The sequence below is a fragment of the Mastigoproctus giganteus genome, chromosome 3 (genome assembly GCF_048544385.1).
Source record: "Mastigoproctus giganteus isolate SK-2022 chromosome 3, ASM4854438v1, whole genome shotgun sequence".
Lineage (NCBI taxonomy): Eukaryota > Metazoa > Arthropoda > Arachnida > Uropygi > Thelyphonidae > Mastigoproctus > Mastigoproctus giganteus.
Window position 1 is genome coordinate 84723704 of NC_143577.1, and position 17348 is coordinate 84741051.

The 17348-nt window shown below is 35.1% G+C and overlaps 1 protein-coding gene across 1 annotated transcript in view; it reads left to right on the forward strand.

The window, feature by feature from the left end:
• LOC150088120 (uncharacterized) overlaps nucleotides 1-17348 on the forward strand; it is a 1786788-nt gene that overhangs the window by 1748887 nt on the left and 20553 nt on the right. The window contains exons 43-44 of the mRNA XM_090370030.1: nucleotides 3001-3111; nucleotides 4354-4429. Of these exons, the coding sequence (XP_090226156.1) occupies nucleotides 3001-3111; nucleotides 4354-4429 (187 nt within the window). The remainder of the gene's footprint in view (nucleotides 1-3000; nucleotides 3112-4353; nucleotides 4430-17348) is intronic.

Here is a 17348-nt window from a genome sequence, read left to right on the forward strand (position 1 = left end):
ATGTGGAACTGTTGGAATGAGTACAGAGAAGGGCAACAAGATTAGTGAATGGAACAAATGGTTGCTCTTACGAAGAAGGGCTTAAATTTTGCAAATTACAGTGTCTGGAAATTAGGCACCTGCGAGAGGATATGATTGAGGTGTATAAAGCCTTGAATGGTTTGACCATGCTCAGTGCTGATGGGATTCTTCCTCTTGCTCAGAATAATTACCCGAGAGGGCATAAATTCAAATTGAGGAAAGAGAGATGTAGGATAGATGTGCGAAAGTTTGCCTTTAGCCAGCGGGTAGTTGGTTGGTGGAACAAACTTCCATCCTTTGTTGTGGAAGTCGATAGACTAAATTAATTTAAGGCTGAGCTGGACAGGTATTTCAATCGAACAGAGGGGTGAAATGTGAGTGGTTTTTTTTTTGGCTGATGCTGCATAAGCTTGCTTTCTTGCATCATATGCCTCTACTAATGTTATTTTTCCTTGCAAGAAATGTCCTGGTCTTTTCCCATGTTCATCTGACATTACACAAGTTCAAGGAGGGAATTAAGGTGTAAATTTCTAGAATGAAGTTTGTAAGTTCATATTATACATATTATAAATAATACTGTTCTTTGTATTCTTGTGAAGAAGCTCCTCATAGCTTGCTAATCTCTGATTTTTGATTTCCTAAAAAGTTTTGGCAGAGTACTTTGAAAGCATTCCATGCTGGTTTTTTTTTTTTTTTTTCAAATATTGACGATGTCATCAGAAGAGTTGTCTTTCATTAACATCAAAGATTTGAGGTCAAAGATAAAAGGGTGAATGAATATTCACCCTTTTATCTTTGCACCAAGTCATTGAATTTTTTTTTTACACATTGGAAACAAATTTATTTGACTACATTCTTATTTATTTATGCATCACTTTTATAAAGTTTTTCATTAAGCCCAAATTGATATGAAGAGGAGGCAATAAAGTCTTTTCCCTATTAAATAGTGGCAGATGGTGAACATCCTTCTGTGCAGGAATGTATGCTGTTTGAGATGACCAAGTCTTAACATAATGCAAACATCATGCCTTCTCTTCCGTTAAAAGAAACAATTTTTTTTGAAATAAAGTAAAGTGCAACAGATCATATTTTCCAGTTATATCATGTAATTAATTTTTCTCTGAGGAGGATACCATATTTTGTAGGTTTCCTTCAAAAGGATAGTATGGCCATAGTATATCCAACTGGTATGAATGGGTAGCTATTTCCATTATATAACAGCACATCCTTTAAACTGCATTTTGATGAGTCTGTAAAATGCTTCTGGTCTTTATCATTATTCTTGTGAAATAGAACCTCCTTTAAGCCATCAGGGCACCTCCGTAGCCAGGTGGGCAGGAGCGGCAGTGCATAGCACACGCTTCTTGATTAGACTGGGGTTCGAGCCCATCACCACCAAATACAGAGGATGCGGAAAGGTCAGGGAATGACCACCACATATCCCCGGAGCAATATGGCCCTAATTGCTAATGCTCCTAAAAACCAAATAACATAACATTAAACCATCAGTGTCACTGCAGAAAATGAAATCTCCTATCATAGAGAAAAACTGTTTTAAATTGGTTTGGCATATCCAGATGTATAGTTGTGTGTTGTGCCCTGTAATCTATCTGCTTGACTTTTAGAATGATTTAAATCTTGAATCAGATCATTCAGTTCTACTTGAGTAATCAAATGGGATTGACTCACTTCAGTATTCTTTATTCTTGTTGGACACTTCCATTTGTCCATGTTTAAGGATATTTAGGAATTGGCATATCATTAGAATGAGCCAGTGTCCACATTGTGAAAGGCAGATTGAAGTACTGAAACTTCTTGCTTTAAGATGAAAAGCCAACAGCCTTAGTTAAAAAAAAAAGTAGCAATTTCAAAATGGTCTGATTGTTCCTATCATATCATTGGCATTAATTAAATTTTTACATTCAGTCATCCTTGAAGTGTCATTGCACAACACACACACACACACACACACACAATAGATATATGAGATCCAAGATTTACCTTGATCACCTATTTTACAGATCATAAGCTTTCTTAATCATAGAAGAAATTGCTCCTTTGTGCTGCTCAGTTACATACTTGCAACGAACATAAACTTTGAAGTTTATTAACACACAGACATGATATTTCACTTCTTGCACAATAAATATTTCATTCGCTTATGATGAATTATAGAAAAACAATTGACTTAAAGTTGTATGTTAAATATAAATCATTAATTTCACATTTAGAAATCTAATACATGTATAATAATGTGCCAGTGGCATAGCACTATTTATCTCATGACCTGTCACACAGTAACAAGTGTCACCTAGAGTTGTTAATAACCCTTAATGATTTAAGGCCAACAAATGTTGGCAGTCTTCAGGAAAAGAAAATTTTCAAATGCAGTTGTAATTTATTCTTCCATCATATAAGTCCAGCCTTTAATATAAAATAATGAAAATTTTCAAAAATATGATGTGATAGGAATATTTTGAAGTTATTTTCGTAACAGGCAGAAAAAGTGCATTAAAAAAGATTTTAACCCAAAAAAAAAAAAAAAAAAAAAAATATATATATATATATATATATATATATATATATATATATATATATATATATATATATATTGTTTGATGGTGTAATTAAAACTAATGGTAAATAAATTTTCTCTTTATACTCTGATGGGAACAGTCAGAGGGGGTTTCAATTATAGTACAGTGACTGATGAAAAATTTACCATAATTTTGTAAATTAAATTTATAGTGCAGTGTGCATGACTCTGCACATATACTTGACCACTCGACTACAGTACTGCCATTGCAGTTTTAATAACAACATTTTTAGTATTGATGGTTGCATCTAATTATTCTTTATAAAATAATTTGCTACTTTAATACAGAATGAAAAATAAAAACACCGACACACCTCAAGACAAATATTCTAAAATTTTCTTCATATATTTCTTTATTAGTTTTATTTTATTTTTCCTCCCAGCACCACGAGATAATAGGGACTTAGTGCAAAGATTTGACTCGGAAGATGCTGTGGATTCAGATGAAGATGTCATCATTGATTACCTAAAATTCCATGGTCCATCAGAAAAAGGTTTTAAGCTAATTCAGCAACTTATATTTTATTTGGCTGTGCAAAGCTTTTTTGTTTTATCATTCAACAGTCATTGCAGATGTAACTGCCAGATTTATGTTTCTCTGTGTGGTTTATATTGTTTATCTTTAGTTAATCATTTAAAAAGTGCTGCTGCTGATGTAGTCTGTGCTTAGCAAAATTTGTTAATTATATAAATATTTTTTGATTAGAGTGCCAAAAAAGGCTTATTTTATGATGAGGTTGTTGAAACGTTTGAAGTAGCCTAAGATACCCATATTTATTTCTGATTCTATATAGAAAGGAAGTTGGTTTACTTTAATATTGTGTTTTATCAGCATTTTGTCTTTTATGTACAAGTACCCATTATTCTTACAAGATTAATTTTAATGTAATATATATATCTATAATAAAAAGTGATCATCTTAAACATATTTTTCTTGTTTAAAATATTCTTATTAAAGTTTATGTAGTTTATTTCTAGAAATATTTTTCTATAAATAAACTAGAAAGTTACTTTCATATTTATCACTTTTAAAGTGTTAAATATGAAAGTAAATATTAATGTGAGAATATACTATTTATTTGAAATTACTATTGGTACTCAAAATCAGTATGAAAAAAAAATATATATATGAAAATGTTATTTTTTTAAGTCATGAATTTATGATAAATTTTAAAGCACTCAATTAACTTTTTATGAACATGCAAGTTTGCATGATCCCTTTTCAGCTTGAATTTTATGTAGTGCAGCCAGATAACTGCATGCATTTATGCTTTATTTTATAAATTTAAATGTAAAATATTAACATCTGGCATCATGTGCTTGTGGGTACCATCCAAAGCTTTGTTTATTATACGTTGCTTTTTTTCTCAGATATTTCTGCAGCTAACTTGCTTTAAGTGTTTATTCACACAGAATCCAAATATTTAGTTCTGCCAATTAATTGAGAGACAATATTTTTTTAAAATTCTTGCTAAATATTAAACTGTACTAATTAGTGAAGAATAAATCACACAAATTTTATAAAAAAAAATGGGAAGAGCAAGGCACATAAATAAAATTTACAAAATATTATGCAAATTTTGAATTTTATTTTTACTTGATATTATATTTATATAAAATCTATGTCATTATAACTTCATTCCTTACTCTGTCCCTTAGCTACATTTTCTAATGATGTATTTACTTATTTAATTCTCCATATGAATTTGTGAAAAGAGCTTATTTGTTATTTACAGCCGATGACCATCAGATGGTATGTGTACAAAGTGATGCAGGAGATTGTGATGTTAACAGGACTACAACAACAGCCAGGTGATAATAATTCATTTTTCATTACATAACTCACATTTTAAATCACATTACTAGTTACTTTTTATTTATCTAAAAACATTTTTGTAATATCTAAATTACAAATGGTTTGAATAGATTATTATCCAACAAGACAGCAGTGAGATCTGTATATTGCCTACAATTGAAATAAAAACTACTGATAAACAAGATTTTTTTTTTTTTTTTTTTTTTTGTAGCAATTATGCTATTTCACAAAGTACAGAATGAAATGAATGAATTTTATGCATGGTTAATTGCTTATGATTAACTATTTACAGTTAAAGAAAAAATACTATAAATGTATATTAGAATTATAATGTAATTATCACATAATCTAAAAAGATGTTTATAACCATTAACCCACAAACAACTACAAGGTCACTAGAGGTTACTAGGATTCACAATTAAATGAATTTCTGATAAGTTAAAAAGCTTTGGAGGAAAAATTACCTGGTTTTAAAAGGAAGAAAGTGCAAAAAATTGATGGATCCATTTCGAGGCAGCTAAAGGATGTCACTGAACCCCTGTCTGTATATATAATTGGAAGCCAATGGTATATTATCTTATAGTGCAGTTGGTGCAGCTCAAGGCACCAAGGCTCTGAGCTTTTGGAGAGTGGGGAGGGAGGAGAAACAAAAGGAAAAGAGAAAAATTGGAAAATTATATAAAAAAATAATGTTACACCAGAGATTGTGGTGATGTGCCACTGATGGAAGTTTCCTTAGACTTAGATGAAGTTCCAGAAGATAACTATTAGTATTAGTAGAGACAAATAATGCAAAAATTCCAGTTTATAGAGCATCAGCAAAAAAAAAAAAAATAAATAAATAAAATAAAAATAATACCAACCTCACCCATCCTTTACCCAAGATATCTAGTTCTTCCTCGAATTTATTCAAACTACCCACTTTCACAACGACAGATGGAAGTTTTTTCCAACAATCAACCACCTGCTGGCTGAAGGCAAACATCCACATTTCTATTCTGCAACCATTCTTCCTCAATTTGAATTTATGCCCCCTCATATGTGCAGTCTCAATAAGAGGAAGAATGCTATCAGTGTTGAATTTTCTCAAGCCATTCAAAGCCTTAAACATTTCAGTCAGATCACCTCGCAGGTGCCTCGTCTGATGCTGCAATTTGCAAAACTGAAGCCTTGCCACATAAGAACACCCTTTTCCCCTTAACTAATATCATTTTACCTTCTCTGCACCCATTCCAGCAGATTTACATCTGTCCTAAAATATGTCCTCCAAACCTGTATGATTACTCAAGATGCAGCTTAGCCATGGCCTTGTACAAAGGGATAATCACCTTATCTCTGCTAGCAAAGTTCCTTTTTATCATTGACAAAACTCTATGAGCACTCCCGGCAGCCTGGAGACCTTAACAAAGCTGCACTACTCAGAGAACTTCATATCCGACTGCATAGTTCCCGCAGGTCTTTTTCATTTTACACTGCCTTAATTGTAGTACCACACAGTTGGTTTGTTAATCTGGGATGCAGTACTTTGCATTTATCAATGTTAAACTTTAACTGGCATTTCTCAGCCTATTAGCTTAATTTATTTCGACCTTGTTGCATCAGCTTAATCTGATTACTGTCATTAACCCTCCTGCTGTCCTTTGTATCACCTCCAAACTTAGAACATTTAGCCTGACATACCTTCATCAGTATGATTTATAAATATAGAAAACAACAATGGGCTCAGCACTGAACCCTGTGGGACTCCACTAATAACATTAGTCCACAAAGAGCATTGCCCATTGATAACCACTCTCTGTCTTCTCCCACTCAATCATCCTTTTATACATATCAGTAACTTGCCTTTAATGCCACATTTCTCCAGTTTGTACAGCAGTCTTTTATGTGAAGCAATATCAAAAGCCTTCTCGATATCCAAGTATATGATATCAAAATAATTTTTTTGCATTCATGCCTCACAGTATCCAATCAGGTTGTTCGGACAAGACTGCTCCTTCATAAATCCATGTTGTGATTGCAGTATGATTACATTCCTGTCTGGATGGTCCTGTATTACTTATTTAACCAGTGACTCCACTATTTTGCTTAGAACAGATGTTAAGCTAGCAGGTCTGTATTTACTCATGTCACCTTTTGATCTCCCTTTGTGAATTGGGGACACATTTGCACATCTCCAGTCCATAGGGGCCTTCCCTGAATCCAAGGATGCTCTCATAATTATGACTAAGTTTTTGCTTACCTCCTTTGATGCAACCCTTAACACAATTGAATAGATACCACCCAACCCAGATACCCTTTTTTATGTTCAGCTACAACAATTATTACTCTTCTGCTTTCCTTTCTGTTATCACAAGATCATTTAGCTCCTTGTTTTGTTTGATAAACTTCTGGCATTCCCTTCCCTAAAGAATTCCTCATGTATGAATGTAGATGCAAAATACCTATTCAGTTTGTCAGCAACCTGAGCAGGGTTATCAATGTTTAAACCATTGTCATCAAGTGGCCCCATGTGATTCAAGGCACCTCCGTAGCCAGGTGGGAAGGAGCAGCAGTGCATAGCACATGCTTCTTGATTAGACCAGGGTTCGAGCCCATCACCACCAAATACGGAGGATGCAGAAAGGTCAGGGAATGACCACCGCATATTCCCAGTGCAATATGGCCTTAGTTGCTAATGCACCTAAAAACCAAATAACAACAACAACATGTGATTCAACTTCTTTCTTCCAGTTAATATAAGCAAAGAGGTCTATGCTGCTGTTTTTTGCATTCTTTACCAGTGACTTCTCATAACCTGCTTTAGCTTGCCTAACCTCCTTTGTGACTCAATTACCAACTAATGTACATCTACCATAAACTTATGTATTACCTGATAATTTATACACATCCTACACATTTTTCTCCTCTGCTGCAAGTCTCATCAGTTCATTTGACATCCATTTAGGTCAAAGCTTTGAAAAGTATTTGTTAGTTGGTATGAAAAGCCTAGTGTCTTCTATGATTATTTCCCTGACTGTTTCCCATTTAGAATTTGCTGTTGATAACATCATCACTGGTTCCACTGCATATGCCAGTTATTTATTAAGTGTCTATCCACTTAACCATGTGGATAGACACTTAATAATAGTTAGTGATTGCTTATGATTAACTATTTGCAGTTAAAGCAAAAATATTGTAAATGTATATAAGAACTATAAACATAATCATTACATAATCTAAAAAATATGCATATATCAAGTAAACTCACGAACTACAAGGTCACTAGAGCCCACTACTTTTTACATTTAAATGAATTTTTGATATGTTAAAAAGCTCTGGAGGAGAAATTACTTTTGTTTAAAAAGAAGAATGTGCAAGGAATTAATGGTGACTATTCAGTCGAACACAGCTAAGGATGTTACTAAACCCTTGTCTATATATAATAATGGAAGCTGGTAGTGTATGATCTCATAGTGCAGTTGGTGCAGCTCAAGGCACCAGGGCTCTCAGTTTTGGGAGAGTGGGGTGGGGTAACAAAAGGAAAAGAGAAAAATAAATATAAAAAATTAATGTTGCACAAGAGCTAGAGATCATAATGGATGTGTCCTTAGACTTAAGTGAAGTTCCAGAAGATTTGAAATGTGCAGATGTCTTTCCCATTCAACAAGGGAGTTCAAAGAGTGTTCCATGCAACAATAAGCTTATAAATCTGATTTCTGAAATGGAGAAATTATGTAATTTGTGATTAAGGATGTGATATAAGGTCACTTGGCAGTGATGATATTATAAGAGGCTCCCAACATGCTTTTTTTTTGTTAAGGGAAAATCTTATCCAACCAGTCTGATAGAGATATGAAATGGTCACAAAATTCAAGGAATAATTTTAATACAAATTATTAATTAGATTTTAGAAAGACCTTTGACGCAGTCCCATATGAACATCTTGTGCAATAGTTGAATTGTATGCCAATTTACGACAGGTTGCTAAAGTGGATGAGATGATAGTTAACTAGTGGAGGATGAAGACTGTTTACAAATGGGAATTCTCTAAATGGAGTGGTGTTATTAGTGAGGTCTATCAGGATCCTGTACTAAAGCCCTTATTTCTAATTTTCATTAATCCTGAGTCACCCAGGATTAATGAAATTAATTCTGGGTGACTCAGGGCCTGCCAGAGTACTTAAATAAACTACTGGGTGCCTGACCTGTCTCCTTATGGCAAAATGTGGGCAATGGCAGGTCCCAATAGTGGCCCAATGGCTAAATGTCCAGAGAAACAACAAACCAACCTCCACTCACTTTTTTAAATCCCTAACTGTATAGCATTGACCATTATTGTACAGCGTAACTTGATAATGTATATCTCGAATTTGATAGCAAAGGTATAACATAAAACTATATAACAGAATATGTATTATTGCATTAGCTTAGTATAGTATAGTAAATTAATCAAATAAATTTATTAACCTTATTAATTTTCATTGTTAATTAATTAAATTGTATTTAAATGGAAATCATGCCCCAGACTAGAGCAGCAAAGCAATGTGCACAAAGTAGCTGGAGTGCTGTGACTCGGGGGAAGAACTGAAGTGGTTGATTCTTCAATGCATCCCAGCCTAAAGAAATGCGCAACTTGGGGAATGTCTTTGTGTGTGCTCGATGTAAGCAGTGTGAAGAAGTTAGGCACCAACTCAGCATTGCTATGGGCCTTTATGAGAGCTTGAAGGACAGGGAAGATGCACTGGAAGGACTTAAATTGGAGGACCATTAAGCTCTCAGCTGGCTGCCCACATCAGGTTCAGGGCAGAATGCACTGGTCCCACAGGAGCTAGTTATTGTCGGTGATTCTATTTCAGGGAGACAGGAAATATATTGTGCAAAAAGGATAGGTGGAATTGGACCAGGGTATGTCTGCAAGGAGCAAGGTTTGATGAAATGTAGAGCAGATATCATCTTTTTAGGGCACAAAAGGTGATATTGTTGTACACATTGGCACTAATGACCTTAAGAGTAAGAGATCTGCAGATTTACTTAACAAGTTATTCAGTGAGGGGAATGCCAGAGGTGTAGTCAACTCTGGCAGTAAGCTAGAGAATCTTGTAATAACTGAGAGTAAAGTGGAGGAGAAATTGTTCAAGATAAATACAAGAAAGGCACCTGGGGTGGATGGGATCTATCCAGTTATATTAAAGGAGGCAGCAAAGGAAGTAAGCAAACCCTTAGCCATAATTGTTGAGAGCTTCCTTGGACTCAGGGGAAGTACCCATGGACTGGAGATGTGCAAATGTGACCCCAATTCACAAAGGAGGATCAAAGGGCGACACAAGTAATTATAGACCTGTTAGTTTAACTCTGTTCCTGGAAAATTAATGGAGGCACTGGTTAAAGAAGCACTGCAGGATCATCTAGACAAGACTTCAGTTATAGCTCAGACACAGCATGGTTTTGTTAAGGGGAAGTCTTGCCTGTCCAATTTGATTGGATACTATGATGCAGTCACAAAAGAACTGGATGCAGGGAATAACTTTGATATTATATACTTGGATCTTAGAAAGGCTTTTGATACTGTTGCACATGGAAGACTGCTGCACAAATTGGAGCAGTGTGGCATTGGAGGCAAATTGCTGCTATGGATAAAGGGGTGGTTGAGCGGGAGAAGACAGAGAGTGGTAATCAATGGACACTGCTCATCGTGGACTGATGTTATTAGTGGAGTCCCTCAGGGTTCAGTATTGGGTCCATTATTGTTTTCTGTATTTATAAATGATATTGATGATGGTATATCCAGCTGAATGTCCAAGTTTGCAGACGATACGAAGGTTGGCAGGGTTGTCAAGGACACTACTGACACTATGCTACTGCAACAGGATCTGGAAAGGTTGAGCAGATGGGCTGAGAGGTGGCAAATGAAGTTTAACATTGACAAATGTAAAGTGCTACATATGGGAAACAGCAACCCAGAGCAACGTATCAACTCTGTGGTACTACACTGACAGTGGTAGAGAATGAAAGGGACCTGGGGGTGGTTGTGCAGGCAGATATGAAGTTTTCTGAGCAGTGCAGACGGGCTGCAAGAGTAGCTCATGGTGTATTGTTGATGATATATAGGAATTTTTCTAGCAGGGATAAGGAGGTGATTAGTCCCTTGTATAAGGCAATGGTCAGGCCACACCTAGAGTACTCTATACAGGTCTGGAGGCCTCATTTCAAGAAGGATGTAGAAATGCTGGAACGAGTACAGAGAAGGGCAACAAGATTAGTGAATGGAACAAAGGGGTGCTCTTACAAAGAAAGGCTTAAATTTTGCAAATTACAGTGTCTGGGGACTAGGCACCAGCGAGGTGATCTGATAGAGGTGTATAAAGCCTTGAATGGTTTGAGCATGCTCAGTGCTGATGGAATTCTTCCTCTTGCTCAGAATAATCACCTGAGAGGGCATAAATTCAAATTGAGAAAAGACAGATGTAGGATAGACGTGCGGAAATTTGCCTTTAGCCAACGGGTGGTTGGTTGGTGGAATAGACTTCCATCCCTTGTTGTGGAAGTTGATAGCCTAAATAAGTTTAAGGCTCAGCTGGACAGGTATTTCGAATGAACAGAGGGGTGAAGTGGAAGTAGTTATTTTTTATTTATTTATTTATTATTATTTTATTTTTTTTTTTTTGGCTGATGCTGCATAAGCTTGCTTTCTTGCCTCAAATGCCTCTACTAATGCTAATGCTAAAGTGCAGGTCAATGTTGAAAGATCAATATTACAATTACTTTTTGACAAATTTGAAAGATAATTTGCTGATATAAAATTCCATGAAAATAACATAAGCTTTTGTATGAGAACCCATTTACTTCTGTGGCTGAAAACTACAATCCCAGATTGCAACTTGAAATTATTGATCTTCAAGCCAAAACATGATTCAAAAATAAGTATATGGACTGCGAAAATAAACTATTTGAATTCAATGGCCATCCATTTACTACCCACAAACTCATGAATTTCATCTATCCATCTCCGTTGTTGACTTCCAGGTTTTCTTCTAGCTCCTCTTGGGTACCATTCTGTTATTTTCTTAGTCCAGCTGTCATCATGTCTTCGAGCTATGTGTCCTGCCCAAGACCATTTTAGTTCGTTAGTTTTGATAAGAATGTCCTTTACTTGAGTTTGCTGCCTAATCCATGTGTTTCTCTTCTTATCTAACAGTCTGATTCCTAATATAATTTGTTCCATTCTTCGCTGTGTAGTCCTCAGCTTCTTTTCCATTCTTTTGGTGAGTGCCCACGTTTCACTTCCATAAGTCATGGTGGGGAGTATACATTGGTTCATTATTTTACGTTTCAGACAAATTGGGATATTGTTCCTCAGTATGTGACTATATTTCCTGAATGCTATCCATCCAAAATTTATTCTTCTCCTGACTTCCAGCCATTTATCATTATTACAGCTAATGATTTTTCCTAGATAAGTATATGACTCCACCTTTTCATTACTGCTCCTTCAATCATTATATCCATTTTTGTGACATACTTGTTCACTGCAGTCATATGTATGCTAAATACAGTTATGTATTTTGATATAGCTAGTTCATTGCATTGAATTAATTATTATTTTGTATTGAATTTAAAAAAACATTCTTAAAAATGTTCCAAAACGTAAAAATCAATTTGGAGTGTCATGTTTTTGATCCAAGGTGGACTGAAGACTATTTGTTCATTGATTACCACAAAAAAGCAGTGTGTTTGGTGTGTCAGGAGACTGTGTGAGTTTATAAAGAATATAATTTAAAACGACACTGATTCCAAGCATAAATCTTATGATCAACATAAAGGAGTGTTGTGAAAAGAAAAGTGTTCAAAGTTTCAAAACGAATTAAGAAATAACAAAACACGCTGAAAACGTATCAGTCAAGAAATGTATCTGCTGTAAGTGCCAGTTATGAAGTTGCACATTTGGTCACTTTTGAAAGTAAACTATTCATTGATGGTGAATTTGTTAAAAGGTGTCTGTTAAAAATTGTGAAAGAAATTTGAAGAAGGAAGAATTTGTTCCAGCAACTTTTGCAAAACATAAAACAAATTAAATATTTTAGTGTGGCATTAGATTACAGTACTGATATAAATGATGCAGCTCAACTCCTCACCTTCATACGTGGAATTGATCATAATTTTGTACCAGTTGAAGATTTAGTGGATCTACAGAGTATGCACAGGACAACAGCAGGTGAAAATATTTTTGAAAATTTTTGCCACTCTATTGAAAAGTTAGGATTAATTATTAAAAAACTGGTATGAGTCGCAACTGGAGATGCAAAAAATATGATTGGTAAAAACATTGGGCTTATGGGTAGAAAATGAAGAAAATGATAGATATCGGAGCCGAACCTCAGATTGGAATTCACTGCATTGTGCATCAAGAAGCTCTTTATGAGAAAGTATTGGATCTCCAACACGTTATGAATGTAATTATTTCGACTGTAAATTTTATAAGATCACATGGCCTTAATGTGGCTGTTGAAACATCACCGAATGTTTCAACACAGAAAAGGGGAAACCAATAAAACAACTGTCAAATATGGAATGGCTGTTTGATCTTGCAATTCATACATACATTTCTGTTCATTTAAATGCTCTTAATTTAAAACTACAAGGGAAAGGAAAATTGTTCTGATTTGTTTGGCGACATCAAATCATTTCAGAATAAGTTGTTATTATTTAAATCCCAAATTGAGCAAGACAATTTAGTTAACTTTGAGTGTTGTACTGAGCTAAAGGAAAAACACATTTCCAAAGAATCATTGCCGTTCATTATTACAATTACTTTTTGACAAATTTGAAAGATGATTTACTGATATAAAATTCCATGAAAAAGACATAAGCTTTTGTATGAGAACCCATTTACTTCCGTGGCTGAAAACTACAATCCCAGATTGCGACTTGAAATTATTGATCTTCAAACCAAAACATGATTCAAAAATAAGTATATAGACTGTGAAAATAAACTATTTGAATTCTACAGTGTTTTCCCATCTGAAGATTTTCCGCTAATAAAATAAAATGCCATGAAAATGGCTACTTTGTTCAGATCAATGTATGTTTGCAAGCAGATTTTTTTCACTCGTAAAATCAAATAAATATTTTAAAAGAAACAGAATAATGAATGAGCATATTTTTTTTTTTTTTTTTTTAATGAAAACCCCAAAAACTAGAGGTAATAGAACCTATGGTACTTAGTACTATGCAAGGGTTGGAGACTGAGAAGACAAAAGAAGATATTTGTTGACATTAGATGTGAACTTCTGTAGACTGTAATTTTCAGGAAATACGTATGAAGAAAAGTTCTTCCAGAAATGGCAGTTGAATGAATAAACGAGGAAGATGAAAAGTTGGTTCTGTGAGTTTCAAGCTGGACAGTAAATGGATGTTGGCTGGTGGCGGCACATGTTTGGACTGTTTTGAAAGAGAGAGCAGGAATTATAGAAGCCAATTCAGAAAACCAGTGCCCATGGAAGTATCTGTAGAAAAGGCATGCAGCAGAAACAATATGTTTATGAGACACCAAGTGGAGAGACTCTGTTAGAGATGAGTCATTAATTAACCTAACTGCCCTCTTCTGAATGGAATCCAGAAGCCTGAAAGAGGTTTCCCACTGCCCCAGATGTGGGAACAATCTTCCATGGTAGGGTGGATTTGCAATTTGTACAGAGTGAACAGCTGCTTGGAAGAAAAGTAACGCTGAGAGCGAAAGAGAAAACCAAGTTTTTTAGATGCAGAGGAAGCAATATTTGTAATTTGCTTGTGCCAAGAGAGATTAAAAGTTAGGGTAATGCCCGCCCAAAAGAGATATATTATCTTGCCTAGAAATCAAAGTGTCACCAAAGATAAGCATAGGAGCAGAAGAATCCTGTTTGCGAGATATAATACAGGACTGAGTTTTAGAAGGATTGAAATCAACTAAGTTGTCTTTGTCCCATCGGAGAATTACCTGGAATTGGTAGTGGATATTCAAGAAGTTGAAGCTGCATTTAAGGAATTGGTAGCGGATATTCAAGTAGTTGAAGCTGATTGAGCAGGGCAAGGTTTTTCAAAATGGAAAGTGGAATGCAATGTGCTATCATTGGCAAAACTATGGAGTTGGCAAAAGTTGAAGCTGATTAAGCAGGGTAAAGTTTCTCAAACTGGTAAGTGCAATGCAATCAGCAAAACTATGGATAGGATTTCCTGTCAGTGGGAGAAGGTAATTAATATACAAGAGGAAAAGAATGGAAGGACAGAACTGAACCTTGGGGGACAACAGCATTAGTAGAGAAGTTAGAAGACAGAGAGCCATCTACCATCGTCCTCAGAGAGCAGTCAGAGAGAAAACTGGATAACCAATTACAAAAAACAGTTGGAAAACCATAAGATGGAAGCTTGTGTAGAAGATCTTTATGCCAAACACGATCGAAAGCTTTTGAGATGTCTAAAGCAACTGCTTGTGTTTCACCAAACTTTTCCGTTGAATTTGTCCATAAATTGGTAATATAAGCCAGACTATCACTAGTGGATCGATACTCATGGAATCCATGTTGGTGATCGTTGATCAGACGGAAGGTTTCTACATAGTTTAAGAGTTAATGGTTAATTTATTTCTCCATTAGTTTAGAAAGAGTAGAAGTAATTGCAATGGGACGATAATTGGATGGGAAGGATTTGTCGGCCTTTTTAGGAACTGGCTGAATATATTGTTGTTGTTATTTGGAGCATTAGCAACTAAGGCCATATTGCTCCATGATATGCAGTGGTAATTCCCTGACCTTTCCGCATCCTCCGTATTTGGTGGTGACTGGCTCGAACCCTGGTCTAATCAAGAAGCATGTGCTACACACTGCTGCTCCTTCTCACCTGGCTACGGAGGCGCCAATGGCTGAATATGAGAAAATTTTCAAGCAGAAGGAAAAACACCTTTGGATTAAGAAAGTGAAAAAAAAAAGATGGAAAAGAACAGGAGTAAGTTCAAGAGTGCAGGTTTTGAGAACAAGTGGAGAAATACCATCATGACCTGGAGTTCCATTGAGAAATACCATCAGGACATAATCTTCATTATGTATTGAGATTGGCATCACAAATTTTGAACAATTATTTAAAATATCCAGCCTCAATTATGTCATTAAATGTTAAGTTTTGTTCAGTAACTGTTATTGTGTATTGTACTTAATAAAATTTTCAAATATTTCAATTTTAGGTTTACCATTATATTTATTTATTCACCTTAATATTGAAAAGCAGTGATCCTTTTCAGGTTGTAAATTTTCTAAAGTGAGCATTTAAAAGCAAAAGTAGAATATTTTTTTAAAACAAAAGTGAAGTATTAAAAACAAAAACAAAAGTAAAGTATTAAAAAAAAAAAAAAAAAAAAGTAAGTCATATTTTTATAATTTTAATAAAATCTAAAAAATAAATTACTGACAGATTTGTTGTACATAAAACTGCTGGGAATTTGCATTTTTTATATATAGCTTGAAAAGTAAAAATGATAACATGAAAATAGAAACTTCCTTTTACATATAGCAAGATATGTAAAATGCGACACACAATTTTTTCTCGAATCACTTGGTGCGGCCCGCAAAACATATGGCCCCCGTAAGGGAAAAGGTATCTCAGAATAGGTGTATGTATTACTTACCTGTACACCAATGCTAGGAGTATAGTTAATAAATTTGATGAATTTGAAGTGCTGGTCAAGACATCAAAAGTGGATATTTTTGGGATATCAGAGACATGGTACCACACTGATATATGCAGTGCAAAATTGGAATTTGGGGAGTACAGTGTGCAAAGAAAGGATAGACATGACAGGAAGGGAGGAGAGGTTATGCTCTATAATATCTAAGGAAGTGCATCCAGTTGACATTGGTGGACAATGCAATATTGAGTCAGTTTGGTGTTACATAAGCACTGGGAAAGGTAAAATGAGAGTAAGTGTGTGTTATAGGCCTAACGAATCTGAAGAGTGTAATGAGCAGTTGTGAAGAGAAATAGAGTGGGTCAGTAAATCAGAATATCTTATAATGGGTGATTTTAACTTTCCAGATATTGACTGGAACTTGTGGATTGGTCACTCACACACTAGCAAGATTTTTGTGGATTTATTATCTTGACCTGATTATCAGCAGTGATTCTTCATGCGTTAAGAATCTGCAGATAAAGGAACCACCAGGTAGCAGTGATTACAGTGTACTGATGTGGGATTTACTTATTATTATTATTATTATTATTATTATTAGCCATAAGGTACAAGGAAGCCTGACCTTTATGCTGCACCAGCCAAAAAAATAAAATAAATTTTTCAATTACCCTGAGAGAGAGAGAGAGAGAGAGAGAGAGAGAGAGAGAGAGAGAGAGAGAGAGAGAAGTAGAAGGAAATTACCAAGAAAGAGAAGAATGATGATATCCAGCTCCAGGACCCTAGGTGTGCCAAGCCCATACTCACCAGATGTGAGCCCCTGTACTTAAGAATGTAACTACCATCATTAGTAAGGGGAAGAGTTTTTGTTTTCGTAAAGGTGACTGTGGTGGTCTCAGAATTTTTTTAAATTCTATACAATGGGATCAACTGATGATGTTACCAATGGTGAATTCTAAATGGGAAGCCTTCAGGGACTTAATCTTGGAGGGTACTTGGCTTTTCATACCAATTAAGAAATACTGTTAAAGGTTTAGGCCTAAATGTATGTTGGATGACTTAATGAGGCTTGTGGCAGAGAAGAGAAATGCGTGGGATGCATATAAATTATCAGGTGAAACCGAAGCCTATGGCAGATATGAGCTAGTCTGTAATCAAGTCACAAAGAAGGTTAGGCAGATGAAGGCAGATTACGAGAAATCTTTGGCAAAGGATGCAAAGAAAAATAACAAAGAGTTCTTTATTTATGTAAACTCTAGAAGGAAAGGGATAAATCAGATTGG